Here is a 14378-nt window from a genome sequence, read left to right on the forward strand (position 1 = left end):
AGTGCCCAGGCATCACAGCTCACAGCAAGCTCAAACTCTTGGGCTCAAGTGATCCTCTTGCCTTAGCCTCCCAAGTAGCTGGGACTATAGGTGCCCACCACAACGTGTGGTTAGTTTTTCTATTTTTATGTCTTGCTTAGGCTGGGCTCAAACTCCTGAGCTTAAGCAATCTACCCACCTCAGCCTCCCAGAGTACTAGGATTACAGGCATGAGCCACTGACCTGACTACATGCTATTTTTAAACTGTAGCTTTCCCTTTGAATCATAAATTTAAAAAATTACAATTTTTTTTTATCAATCAGACATTAAAGTCGATAGTGCACAGTTTACTGTTTGAAGTAACAGAAGAGGGCAGATATTAGAATTGACCAAATAACATTGCCAGAAGATATCATGACACCTGTTTTAATAAACATTCAACAGCATCTGTAATTGTTATCTCAAAATTGAGAGAACAATTTGGTTTCTAACTACATTTCAGGCTCCTAATACATTTTTTGTTTAAAAAAAAAAGCCAATCAAAAGATAGTTTAAGAACATAAAAGTCACTTTCTGGAGTTAATAACATTTAATAGTTGCTACAGACTACATGCAACAAACTTTGAGAAAAGAAAAATTATCTCTCAGAAGGTTTATTCATTAAAGTACGTATGAGATTCATTAAAATAAGGGACATGTTAAAGAAAAGGCAATGAAAACATTTTTAGCATTAGTGACATTAAAATGGAAATCAATAACTTTCTCCATGACTACTAATCAGAAATTTTATTTTTTACTTGTTGGACATGTAAAAAACTTTGTTTTCAAAGGGAGGAAATGTTTATGCTCCGTCTATTTATGGCTATAAATAATTTTAAAAGGTGTAAAATTTCAGACAATGGAAAAGGAAGAGGAAATGGACCTCTAGTGAACACCTATCATAGTAGGTACAATTATGTAAGATATTTCACGTTTTTTAATTCATCTTATCCTATGACATCCTGCCTAAATAGTTGAACCTTATTTTACAAAGAAACTTGGGCTAAAGGAAACAAAATAACTTGAGTTGAATTTACATTGCCAGTAAGAAAAGTACCAGATTTACAATTTAGTTCAGCTGTCTGCCAAATTCACAATGTCCTTCACTTCAAGGCTAACAAAATCATTTCTGAGGACAAAGCAAAGGAATACTGCCAGTGCCCCATCATGGAAGCAGAAGTGCAGCATCCAGGCTACACAAATACTGAAGAGAATATATCAAGTCAGGGAGTCTGCTCTCATGGAGACAGACAATTTCTCTATGAAAGTAAATGAAAGAAGAAAAGTGGTCTAAAATATGAAATATGGGTGCTAGATTATAAACTGGGGAAAGATGTAAATTAGTTATTATTAATCAATGTTTAATTGCCCCATCATTTTATTTTTAAAGAGAATAGTGAATGTCAGAAAATCCATAATATGGTTTATTTGAGAGATATAAATAATGCACGCAGGTTTGTAGGGGATGGAAAATATTTCTAGTTTTTTTTTTTTTTTCACAGATAGAAAGGGAATGTTAATAAGAAAAGTTAATGAACAGTTATGTTTCTCCATGAAAAAAAGTTCACTGTGTTCTTGTTCTATCACCTGACTAGTTGTTCCTAACTGTCCACAGCATCAGTGAAAATCTTAAACCTCAGAGAATAAGCATAAAAAGTATACTACTGTTTTAACCCTAAGTTATACTAGTCAAGAGACAATAAATAGATTTCTTTCTCAACCATTTGTTTCTATTAGCACTCTTTTATCAGTGTCAAACTATGACGTATGTTTTGTAAGACAAAAGTGACTGCTGGATATAAATATCTTTACAGTGAAGTGTTACATACCTTTTCCCAGTAGAAGAGAGTCTTACAAATAGTTTGTTAGTGATGGGAACAACTTTCTGGATAAACACTTGTTGATCATCTCGCTCTCCAAAAGGCCCTTGGTCAGAAAACAAAAGTTATCAAAAAATTTAACATTTAATTCACTTCATCTACAAAAAGAACATTAATATTAATACAAAAAAAAAAAGAATTGCTCATGCCTAACAATCTAATAAGAGATTTTATCATTTTTACTTTACTGTACTTGACAAGGCAGGTAAACAGCCCATATTTATATGTTAGAATCTGAACAACAATATTTAGAAAAGTTTCTTCAGTGAAAACTTACATATAAAATTTTAATAATTCTCCTTTCCCATCATACTCACTAGACAAAATATTAACTTAGTGTTCATAAAAATTCACAAAATGTTTAAAGCCATATCCCAAGTTATCTTACATGAATCTAACACCACTAATGAATCATTTTTTTATTAGTTACTAAATACTTACATTGTGCTGATCATGTGCTGTGGCAGATGTTTACAAATATTAACTCACTTTAATCACCACAATAATCACATAAGAGAGGTACCACTATCTCTATTTTACAAATGAGAAAAGTAAGGCACCAAGAGATTAGTTAGCCAAAGATCTTGTACGTCCTAAATAAAAGAACAAACTAAGCTGGCTCTATCGTCTGGCTCTTCACTACACTAAGCAGTTTTACTCAGTTACTAGACAACTTTCTGATCTCTAATTCTATGGAAATGAAATGACAGTCCTGATCCAATAACTCATAAACTCAAAATAGTGATGATGAATAAAATCACAAGGAATGAGAAGACTATGGAACTATATTGTCTTTTCCCTTTAATTTTATACTGGAATGAGATTCTCTCTCTCATAACCTGACTCTTCACATCTTAACCCCCCCCCCCCAATTTATATTCAGAGTTTTTCCAAACTGTCTCCTCAGATTGGTTTCTTTCCTTGGAACACAAAACATTCTCGGATCATTACTATCTTCAATGGAGGAGAAGAGAAGAAAGATAAAAAACATGACCTTAGAATTTCCTTGCCGTCTAATTAGCTCCATTACTTCTGTCTTTCGTGGTCACTCCCAGTATCTATTACTTATTACCCACTGCGATCTAGACCCCACCCCTGCCCCCCTCCTGAAACTGGACTCCATTCAGTCCCACTGATCTGTCTATCTCTGAGGATTCAGAAAAAGACAATATAGTTCCATAGTCTTCTTCAGAGTTCCAACCTCGACACGCCCCACTACAGAATGGTACCCATACACCTCATCACTCAAAATACAAGTCTCAATTCACCTTCCTTTTCAAAATAAGTCCCACTTTCTCCATGTCCTTATTTAACTTAACGATATACCATTTTATAAGTTAACAATCCTGAGGGTCACTCTAGACTTCTCCTTCTCCCAGTCCTGCCACATTTAATCAGTGGCCACCAGGCCCTTTGATTCTTACTGAGTGATTCCTGGTCTTTAGAAAGTACATTCTTTCTTCCTGGTTTCCTTACTTCACTGCTAGATTTTCACACATGCTCAAGAAAGACAAATTATATTTATCACAAATTCAGTATAATTCTCTAATTCTTCAAAAGTTCCTCATTACTTATAAGACAAACTCCAAATTCTTCAGATTGATGTACAGAAGGCTTCCATGACCTAGCCCTGCCTATTCACCAGTCTCATATCTTACTCTCCTTATTCACACACCCTATAATCTAGCAATTGATGGCTTCCTTGACATTTCATAAAGGTGCTAAGTTCCCTTGGCCTCTGCTTTTAACACACTGTTCTAATCCTAGAACCTTATATCCAACCTCCCTATCTTTCCTGTTCAATTCAAACATTAAGATATCTATGTTTTCCATCAATGTTACGTGAGGCTATCTACCTCATAAAATTGTCAAGACTATCAAATGAGAGCTTATGATGTAAGACCCAACACAGAACCTGACACCACCTCCCCTGAGTGCTTTGAGCACAGTGTGCAAAATAACAGTTGTTTTCTTTTAATTCCCACTGCTTTGTAAGTTGACATTCATTGCACTAACGTATAGAACAAAAGTGTTCAATAGATTTGTTGCATACATGAAAATATAAACTTCTAGTTCCTAGCATAATGCAGAGAACTGGGATTATATGACAACTGTTAAAACTGACAACACTGAGCATTTTTAAATAAAAATATTGATGCTGTAGTAGTTTAATTCTCTTAAATAGCTTATATTTTTAAAGAATAAACATTTTAAAATTTTTTCTATAGAAGCATATTCTAGTTCAGTGGTTCTCAACCTTCTTAATGCCACGACCTTTTAATACAGTTCCTGTGGATCACGACCCACAGGTTGAGAACTGCTGTTCTAGATGGATGTAATTTATAGTTCCAAGAAAAATCAATTCTTAAGTGCGCTTTCCTATTCTCTAGCAGTGCTGTAATTTTTGTTTATACAAAATGATCAGAGGCTCGGTAACTGTAGTAGCACAGTGGTTACAGAGCCTGCCACATGCACCAAGGGTGGCGGGTTCAAACCCAGCTCAGGCCAGCTAAGCCATGAGAACTACAACCAAAAAAGAAAAATAGCCGGGCATTGCATTAGGCACCTGTAGTCCCTGCTACTTGGGAGGCTGAGGCAAGGGAACTGCTTAAGCCCTAGGGTTTGAGGTTGCTGTGAGCTGTGCTGCTGTGGTACTCTACCAAGGCTGACATAGTGAGACTCTGTCTCAAAAAAAGAAAAAGATCTGAAAGGTGTACTGGTTAACCAGTAAGTCCTAAGAACAATTAAGACAGTGAAATTTTTTCAAATGGGCCCTTGGGCAAAATAATCTGTCTGTATGATGGCTGTTCTGTGAGTGCACGCCTACTCAGGTATGTTTAAGTGCCTGTTAGCACATGTACATGGCTCGTTATGGAAGTTTTGAGGAACACACAAAAAATGTAAAGCTCATGTTAACAGAAAGTAATGAAGTTCTCCCATTGACAATGATAAGCCTAGCACATTGAAACTTGCACAGATAAATCAGAAAGGACACTATCAACCGTGTTTTTTGGAAGTGAAATAATGGACCATAACACAGTCCATCTCAAAACTTTCATAGTGGCCTGAGTACGTATGGTGTACAGAAACAAATATCAAACTACTTTATATACTTTTTGCTGAAATCAGACTATCAACAGAGATATGCTACAACATTGTTTACTGATGACTACTACAACGGTATCAAATGACTCATAAGAACACCAGCCCTTTTCTAGTTTTTTTTTTTTTTTCCTTGAGACAGAGCCTCAAGCTGTCTCCCTGGTTAGAGTGCTGTGGCATCACAGTTCACAGCAACCTCCAATTCCTGGGCTTAATGGATTCTCTTGCCTCAACCTCCCAAGTAGCTGGGACTACGGGCACCCGCATCAACGCCCGGCTATTTTTTGGTTGTCGTTGTCATTGTTCTTTGGCAGGCACAGGCTGGATTCAAACCTGCCAGCTCTAGTGTATGTGGCTGCTGGTGCCTTAGCCACTTGAGCTATAGGCACTGTGCCCCTTTCTAGCTTTTAATTTAATTTTCAGCAGCTTATTAACAGCAACAACAAAAAAATTCAAATTTGAAACATGCAGTTATATAGCTATTAACTATAAATAAAAGTGATTAACATTTGCAGATGATATTCTTGAAATGAGGAAACATTAATAGAATGAAAAATTTGGTCTCCTAACTTTAAACAGTGAAAAATGCTGAAATAATATAATTTTGTGAATTTAGAACTTAATATAATTTTGCTCATTTAGAACTTAATGAGCAAAATGCACTAAATTTCTATTTAGAGTTTAAAAATTAAATGAAAACTTATTTAAAACTCATTTTTAGGGTTCTATTACAGTTGATACCATTCTTCTGAACTGCTAATATAGTATCTAAAAATTCTAATACTCTAACCTACCTATGTCATTTCCGGAGGAATAGCTACCATGACTTTCTGTCTCCTCCAGTGACAATATCTTGAAAGACGCTAAAGGAGTAGAACCTGGCTGAGTGGAGATCATTCCTCGGAATCGTGTTACTGTCCACGTCCGAACATGATTGTTATCTGCACAGACTAGGACAGAGAGAAAATCCAAAACAGTTGTTCAATACAGACTAAAATGTACCACCAAAATCACTTTTATAAACACATTTCAACTTTTTAACAACAGATTGCAGTAAATTTTAAGTGGCAAATGATACATTTATCTTAAAATTATTTTTTGTACCTAGCTAACAAAGTGAGAGAAATGAATAAATCTTGATGCAAATGTAAGGTATGTAGGTAAACTTACGAATTCTTAGAAAAATGGCCTACAGGATATAAAAGGTTAAAAAGAACATTTGTATAACCAAGAAAATGGTGACCATTATACTATTCTATGGCTAAATAACATAGTAAACAATTGTCTAAATTATTTTTTCTAATAAAAGAAAGTGTTTCTGCTTATGTTACTCAATATTAAAAAACCTAGACTAGGAGTTTCTAAAAAGTTATGGTACATTAAGGAAGATTAAGATTCTGTACTAAAGCTGAGCATTATTTTTATATAAACTAAGAAAGCCCACATTTAAGAAACATGCTCCAACTAGTTTTATTCATTCTTTAAATGAAAATAGTATTAACTACGTATATGTCGAGATATCTCCTATCTTATTTCTATTTTTTTTGTCTGAATACTCTACTAGAAAATAATACACCAAAAATGTATCATCAGTACAAAAATTGTACTTTTTGTCATGTTTTATAAATGTACTAATTTGCCATTTATAATAATTTCAGGATATTTGTTATTAGCAATGAGTGATGACTCATTGGTAAACACTAAGTACTCAAAATTTCTTACACATGTAATAAAATGTCACAGTCATGCATTTTAAACACAACTTTAGAAATGAATTTTATTTTGGCAAATAGTAAGAAGCAACATTTGCATATATTTTTTCTTATGTAACAGAATTTTCAATTCTCAGATTGGAAGTTTTCCGTTGAAAAAGGGGACATTTAGTTCTAGGCTATTTAGTTTCACGAGAAATCATTTCCTAATTTCACTAATAAGCTTCCTGGGATTTAGGAAAATAAATATTTCTGGCTGATGCAACTGGACAATTATGCCAATTTTGTTAATATAAGATTAATCAGTATCTAAAGTTTTTATATAAGGCACTAATAACACATACTTAGAAAAAAGAAAGTCACTACATAGTGTTCTTATCCACCAGGTGGCAGAGTAACATCAAAGAACAAACATTAAAAAAAAAATCTGGATTTTTTGTTAAACTTGAGTATTTTTCTCGACAAATTAAATTTCAAACTTACACAAACTATTTGATGTTAAAATACAAATTTTACTAATTAGTTTTTTGGCATCACATCCTCCAATAACATTATAATCATCAAAGTAATAGCATCACTACTGAGTATCTCTGAAACTATCATTTAAAAATCACAACAACCTTGCAAAACTGTAGAGGATGAAATGGCCTTACTTTACACCCCATTTACTCAGCATGTGCTAGGAACTATACTACATGCTGACTGGAGGGTGGCGAACAAAGTTCCTGCTAGACTAGAATTGATATTCATGCTAAAAGAGAGAGATACACGCATGATAAACAAACAAACAAAAAGATCCAAATAAATGAATATTTGGTCTATGAAGTAAATACACTAAGAAACTGTTAGAGAAAGTTATTGTTAGGCCAGTTTAGGTCACAGAGGGCCCCTGAGAAGGCATTTGGAATAGGACATGAATGACAAGCAGAAGCCAAACGAGTATCTAGGGACAAAACATTTCAAGCAAAAAGAACAAGAGCTAAAGGTTCTAAGGCATTTTTAGGAAACAGAAAAGCCAACAGGTCAGACTGGCACAAGCAATAAGAAAAGTGGCATGGGAGCTGGGTAGACAGGATCTAGAACAAGAAGAGACGCAGCCACTGATAGAAATTTAAACTTACTCCAAATACCACTGGAAGCCACTGGGAATCTGATCTGGTTCCCTTTTCTGGAAGATAATTCTGGCTGCTTTGTGGAACACGTACCACAAAGAGACGAGATGAAAATACAAAGAGTACAGAAGTTTCTACAGTACTCTAGGTGAGAAATGATGATTTGAGCTACTAGGCTGACTGCAATGAGAAGTGATGAGATTTTTGACATAGGCTACAAAGCCAGTGGGACTTACTGAAGGAGTGTACTATGTGGTGGGTGTCAGAGAAAGGAAGAAGTCAAGCATGATTCTTAGATTGTTTAAGTATTAGATGGTGATATTGAATTTTAAGATACTTTTCAAGAAAGATTAAAAGTTCTATTTTGTCCAGCTTGAATCTGAGATACCTGTTATATACACAGCCACAAGGATACGCACATTTGCAAGTCTCTGGATGGTCTCACATGGAGAAAAAATCTGGGAGACACTGGCATATCGACGGTAATTACTATTCCAATCACCAGGGAAAAGTACAAAGAACACAGAGTCCAGGAAAAGAGCTCAGGGCAATCTAATGCTTAGCAGTTGGGCAAAAGCGGAGGAACCAGCAACAGAGGGAGAAAGGCTCCTCAGCGGGGCAGGTGAACGATGCTTGATGAAAGCCTAGAGAAGACAATGCTTTAGGAAGGCGTAACTATCATTATAACCCTATTAGACATTCTATAAAAGCACATTCATTCTTTTATCCACGGACAAGATCTTCCAGCCCCCACTAACACTTAATCAGACTGAGAATCCTTCAGTGAAGATGCACCACCTTTTAGGCAGTCTTCACATAAACATATCTGATTTTAAGTTAGGCAGGAAATGCTCTCCATCAGAGTTAATGTAATAAGGCTCCTCTAAAAAGCAGGGGGATACACCTGACTCACAATTCAATTTTCAAAAAGCCTTTTAAAAGTCATTTATCATACACAATGAATTTCTTCAGTGGAATTTTACTTTGTGATAAGAAAACCTAAATTTTTAAAGTTTTTACTTGACTACAAGGGACTGTAAACCCACAAAAAAGGGTTTCTTCAGATAATCTCTATACATTTTAATAATTTTTAATATTTTTGTAAGATGATGAAATATCAAAATATACATCTACATTTACAACTTTAGAATTAAAGCCTAAGATAATCACATTTTTATTAAAAGTGAAAATTTTTCCTAATAAAATTCCTCCCCAAAGGGTCATAATAAATATCTCTCAGTAAAACATGCCAAAAGAACAAAATATTAGACTAGAGAATAAATAAAAGATTTCATAACTCCTAAATTCATATATACTACAACCAGTCAAAATCAAAAACATTTTTAAAACCCAGTTATATCAATTCTTCAGTTATTAAAGTTTTCTACCATTGAAATATTTTTCTCAAAAATACATTCTTTTAATTTGTAGTACAGAAAATTACACAGCAGGCAAAGTTCCTTACCAATATTAATACAATCATTTTACCTGATACAAGATGCTTCTCTGACAGCATGATTTTTGTAACAGGACTTCGGTGAACGGTGAAAGTCTGAAAAAGCTGAGGACCTGACCCAACTGTCTCTGGGTGTTGTACAATCACTCGTACAGCTCCAGAGCTTGTACCGTAGGCAATCTCAATCCAGTTACCACTGACACCTACACAAGGTCAGACGTTGAAAAATGATGTATTTATTAGGTGATGAGGGTGAGAAGCTTCCCTATGATAAAGGGGCAGAGCTGTCTTCAGTGCTTCTATCGGCCAAAAATTCAGCTGAGCAATCTTAAGACCTCTGTGACCATACTAAAATCATTATTTCTTTTATAAATCTTTTCCTAACCTTCACTCCAAGACAGCACTGCTCTCCTCCTCCCTTGTACACTGCATTCGGTTCTATCACAGCAGCTATAAAACACTTATCCCCTATTTATTTCCATGTCTATTACCTCTATTCCTTATTGACAGTGGCTAAATCGTCATCTTTTTACTGCCACTTTACTGAGTGCCTGAGACATAGTAGGTACATATGTTAAAAGAATTAATAAATCTGCCACATCAAAAATACAACTGAAACAGAATAGTATTGTGAAAGCAATAGTCCATGTTACTTTTAGCCTCAAATTATCATCTGTTTCACTTTCACTAAAATACTGAATCATCTTCAAAAAATCAAGTATTATGTATCCTATTTTACAGTTTTACAACACTGAACTATGGAAGAAACGTACCCATTACCCTGTTGACATTACATTTAACCTGTTGCCTCACGTAAGGCTCAGATGTGGCTTTGTTTTTTTAAACAAGACTCCATCATAAATTTAAATATAGGATGCAGCTCCATGACCTGTATTTTTAAAACCTTCACAGACAGAGAACCTCTTAGCTTTATTAGCTGTTCTAGCTTTACTAACTGGTTTACCTCAAAATATGAACCAAAGGGAATATGAACAAAATATGAACATGTCACGGAAACATTTCCTATAACCTGAAAGACGATCTGGTTTTCCAGTCCCCCCACCACCACAGAAGCGCTTTGATTCATAAACCTCTTCCAATTTTATTCCCACTTTTTAATTAGACTGCAAAAACAAACCAACAAAAGTCCCCACATCTCACTCTAAAGCAGGGGTCAAGAAACTTTTATACAAAGTCAAATAGCAAACAATTTAAACTTTACATGCTATACTGTCTCTTTCACAACCTCTAAAAATTGTCATTGTGGCACAAAAGCATCCACAGAGAATAGGTAAAACTATTAACAAAAACAGCTAGCTTGTCCTTCAATTGCTGTTCACTGACCCCTGATCTACAGCAATACAGTTTAAGCTCTACTATGGTTTTATTCAAAATTTATCAGTATAGGCTTGGCACCAGCCACACACACCAGAGCTGGTGGGTTTGAATCCAGCCAGGCCCGCCAAACAACAATGACAACCACAAAAAAAAAAAAAAAAAAAAAAAATAGCGAGGTGTTGCGGCAGGCACCTATAGTCCCAGCTACTTGGGAGACTGAAGCAAGACAATGGCTTTAACTCCAAGAGTTTGGGGTTGCTGTGAGCTGTGATGCCACAGCACCCTACCCCAGGGTGACAGAGTCAGACTCTGTCTCAAAAAAATTATCAGTATATACTTCTTTCATACTAAATTGTAATAATTTCCTTTAAAAAATTCAATAAAATGATGATCTTGTATAAGTAACATTCAAACCTATTAGGTATTAACATGCTAATATTTCTTACAATTCTTTTCACTACAGACACATTTTGAATTTCTCAGTTATTTGAGAATTTTGCAGTTCTCAAAAAGGGCCAGATTAGTTTTACCTGGTTACATAATGAACTAATGAATACAACATGTTCTCACAAAGCTTTCAGGCATTTATAACAATTGACCATGTACTAACTTGTTTTGGGTGTGAAGTAAACACTCAGAGCAGTAATAGCATCATTTGAAGGATCATGATAAAGTTCAGTTACAAGAAGATCATTATCTTTCATTCGCAAGGGGAACTTCTGCATGTCTAAAAAATAAAGCATTTTAAATAGTGTTAAATAGTGCAGCTATTTAGAACTATAAAGTAATTGTTCTCATTTTAAAAACTGCATTAAGTAGGTCCATTTTTGTGTCGAGACACTTACCTATGTAATATATTGATCCATTGTTACATCCCAAGAGAAGGAATGACCCAGCAGTGTCATAACTAGTTATAGGAACAACGTCTTGAACCTGATGTAGTGAGATTATTATTAGTTAGAGAGTAATTATAATTTCTATTTTCTGTTCAATTTCCTCAAAACAACCTTTTGACAAAAAGGCAACAAACATTCAATTCTGGTAGAGCTTAGAAAATAAACTTTCTTTCAGCGTGCACGTGTATGGATGGCACACACGTATGCCACAGAAAATTCTCAAGAACCATCAACACAGTTTCTTAAAAAAAAAAAACCCTTAAATTATGTTTCCCATAACAGCACTTTCCATTTTCAAGTTAGATGAGTATCTTTCTTTTCTGCACACGATTTCTGCACTGGAACTGGAAGGCCAACTCCAGCTAGGTCTCCTTCTTCCCTTTTTTTCTCGTACAAGAGATTAAGGGACAGAATCAGAACTCATGAACAGAGCAAATGATTTCCAGACAGCCCTTGCTCCCTTGATAGTTTATTAAACAACTTTTTTGAAAAGGCAGCAGCATTCTCTATTTTCATTCTCCTTACTAAAAGTTTGTATCTGTTTTCTAGAAAATGGCAAGGCAAAGTCTCATACGCATTTTTTCAAAATACTGGAATTAAAAAAAAATGTTTTTCTAGGTAGATCAATTTACTTTACAAATTAATAACTTCCTACACTTGTGCTAACAGTAAAAGCAAAGGGCATGCATTTCATTATAAAATAAAATAAAAACAAAAACCACAATAAATGTTTGGTAGAATGGTGGCAATACATGAAATCATGATGAACTTTCCCTACTTATACTCAGCCCAGAAGTGCATGTGAAAACTTCACAGATGACATTTAAATGAAATACTACACAACAAGTTTTTCATACATCGTACAAGTCAAAAAGAGAGATTTCTAGTAATTTATAAATTAAAAATATTAAAGGATCTTTTAAATTTCATATACTGTATTTATTTTTCATTAAAAAATTACAATGTAAACATTATCTGTTTAACATGTGAATACTTTTCAGGCAATAAGCAAGTACTGGACTGAAGGTAAGGGATGTGCAATGTCATTTTTGCTCTCTAGCAACTTATAAATTTGTGAGCAAAGGCTTTGCAGACGCTGTCACTTCTTATAATTGTCTTGTATCAGCCATGGCCAACCCCAGTGTGTTCTTCCATATTGTCGCTGACGGCGAGCCCTTGGGCCGCGTCTCCTTCGAGCGGTTTGCAGACAAAGTTCCAAAGACAGCAGAAAACTTTCATGTTCTGAGCACTGGAGAAAAAGGATTTGGTTATAAGGGTTCCTGCTTTCACAGAATTATTCCAGGGTTTATGTGCCAGGGTGGTGACTTCGCACGCCATAATGGCACTGGTGGCAAGTCTATCTACAGGGAGAAATTTGAAGATTAAAACTCTGTTCTGAAGCATACAGGTCCTGGCATCTTGTCCACAGCAAATGCTGGACCCAACACGAACAGTTCCCAGTTTTTCATCTGCACTACCAAGACTGAGCGGTTGGATGGCAAGCATGTGGTCTTTGGCAAGGTGAAAGAAGGCATGAATGTTGTGGAAGCCATGGAGTGCTTTGGGTCCAAGAATGGCAAGACCAGCAGAAGATCCCCATTACTGACTGTGGACAACTGTAGTACATTTGACTTAATGTTTCAGCCACCAAACCGTCCCTCCTGTAGCTCAGGAGAGCCCCCTTCTACCCCATTTGCTCGCAATATCCTGTAATCTCTGTGCTCTCACTGCAGTTCTTTGGTTTGCATATTTTCCTTATTCCCCTCCACGTCTAGCTGAATTGCAGAGTTAAGTTTATGATTATAAAATAAAAACTAAATTAAAAAAAAATTTGTGAGAAAAAAAAGACAGCTATGGTGTGGTAGACACTAAACCAGAGGGTGAAATCAATCACAGAAGAGAAAAGGAGGACTGCCAGCTCACTGCAGATGGGAAAGGAGCACAAACCAAGCAAGAGCTGAGAGAGGAAGTGACGCTGGAAAAGCTGACTAGAGTCAGGCAGGGGAAGGGGAAAGGGAACGTTAAGACAGAGAAGCGAGTAAAAAACTATTCTAATTAAAAAACAAACAAAAGAGCTAAAACTTGTGAATGATTCCTCTAAGCCAGTCTCCCCAACCTTTTTGGTACCAGGCATCAGTTTCCTGGAAGGTAAAATTTCCACAGACCAGAACTGGGGTGGCGGGTGGATGAATGGGGCAGGAGGTGGAGCTTCCGCAGTGATGCTGTGCAGTCTGGTTTGTTCCTAACAGGCGGCAGACTGGTACCAGGAGGTGGGGCCCAAGCTGTTCATATACATGACCCTAATTTCTGTATGTGTTACACAGTTAGGAGTTACACTGGAAACAGCTCTGCAAAGAACCAACTGCATCCTAACCTCAGGTAAGGCTTCTGATTAGCATCAGTGTCAACTGATGTGCCAGGTAAACACTTTGGGAACGTCTCAGAGATGTGAGTAAAGATGGATTAAGAATGGAAGAGAGACTGGTTTATACACCACTAATCAATTTTTTTTTCCTTTTATTAAGTCATATACACGTAGATCATGAATACACTTATGCATTTGTGGGGTACAATGTGTTGATTTTTTATACAATTTGGAGTGCTTACATCAAACTAATCAACACAGCTTTCACCTCATTTACTAATTATTATGTTAAGACATTTATGTTCTATTGTTGATAGATTTGACTTGTAACTTCCAATATGCTCCATAGGTGTGGTACCCCCGTTTACCTTCCCATCAAACCCCTCCCCCAAGTCCCTCCACTTCTCTCTTTCATCCTGGGCTACAGTTGTGATCTACCTTTCATAAGAAACTATGAGTAATTATAAATTGGTTTCATAAAAGTACTGAGTACACTGG

The 14378-nt window shown here is 35.8% G+C and overlaps 1 protein-coding gene and 1 pseudogene across 3 annotated transcripts in view; one reads left to right on the plus strand and one right to left on the minus strand.

The window, feature by feature from the left end:
- KCTD3 (potassium channel tetramerization domain containing 3) overlaps positions 1-14378 on the minus strand; it is a 66801-nt gene that overhangs the window by 9802 nt on the left and 42621 nt on the right. For all 3 annotated transcript variants that reach the window (XM_003800143.3, XM_023519281.1, XM_023519282.1), the window contains exons 11-15: positions 11465-11552; positions 11230-11346; positions 9314-9484; positions 5796-5951; positions 1849-1945 (exon numbers count right to left, since the gene is read on the minus strand). In XM_003800143.3, coding sequence (XP_003800191.1) covers positions 1849-1945; positions 5796-5951; positions 9314-9484; positions 11230-11346; positions 11465-11552 — 629 coding nt within the window. The remainder of the gene's footprint in view (positions 1-1848; positions 1946-5795; positions 5952-9313; positions 9485-11229; positions 11347-11464; positions 11553-14378) is intronic.
- LOC100959273 lies at positions 12644-13137 on the plus strand (annotated as a pseudogene).

This window comes from Otolemur garnettii, unplaced genomic scaffold (assembly GCF_000181295.1).
Source record: "Otolemur garnettii isolate 467f Iridium unplaced genomic scaffold, OtoGar3 scaffold00168, whole genome shotgun sequence".
Classification (NCBI taxonomy): Eukaryota; Metazoa; Chordata; class Mammalia; order Primates; family Galagidae; genus Otolemur; species Otolemur garnettii.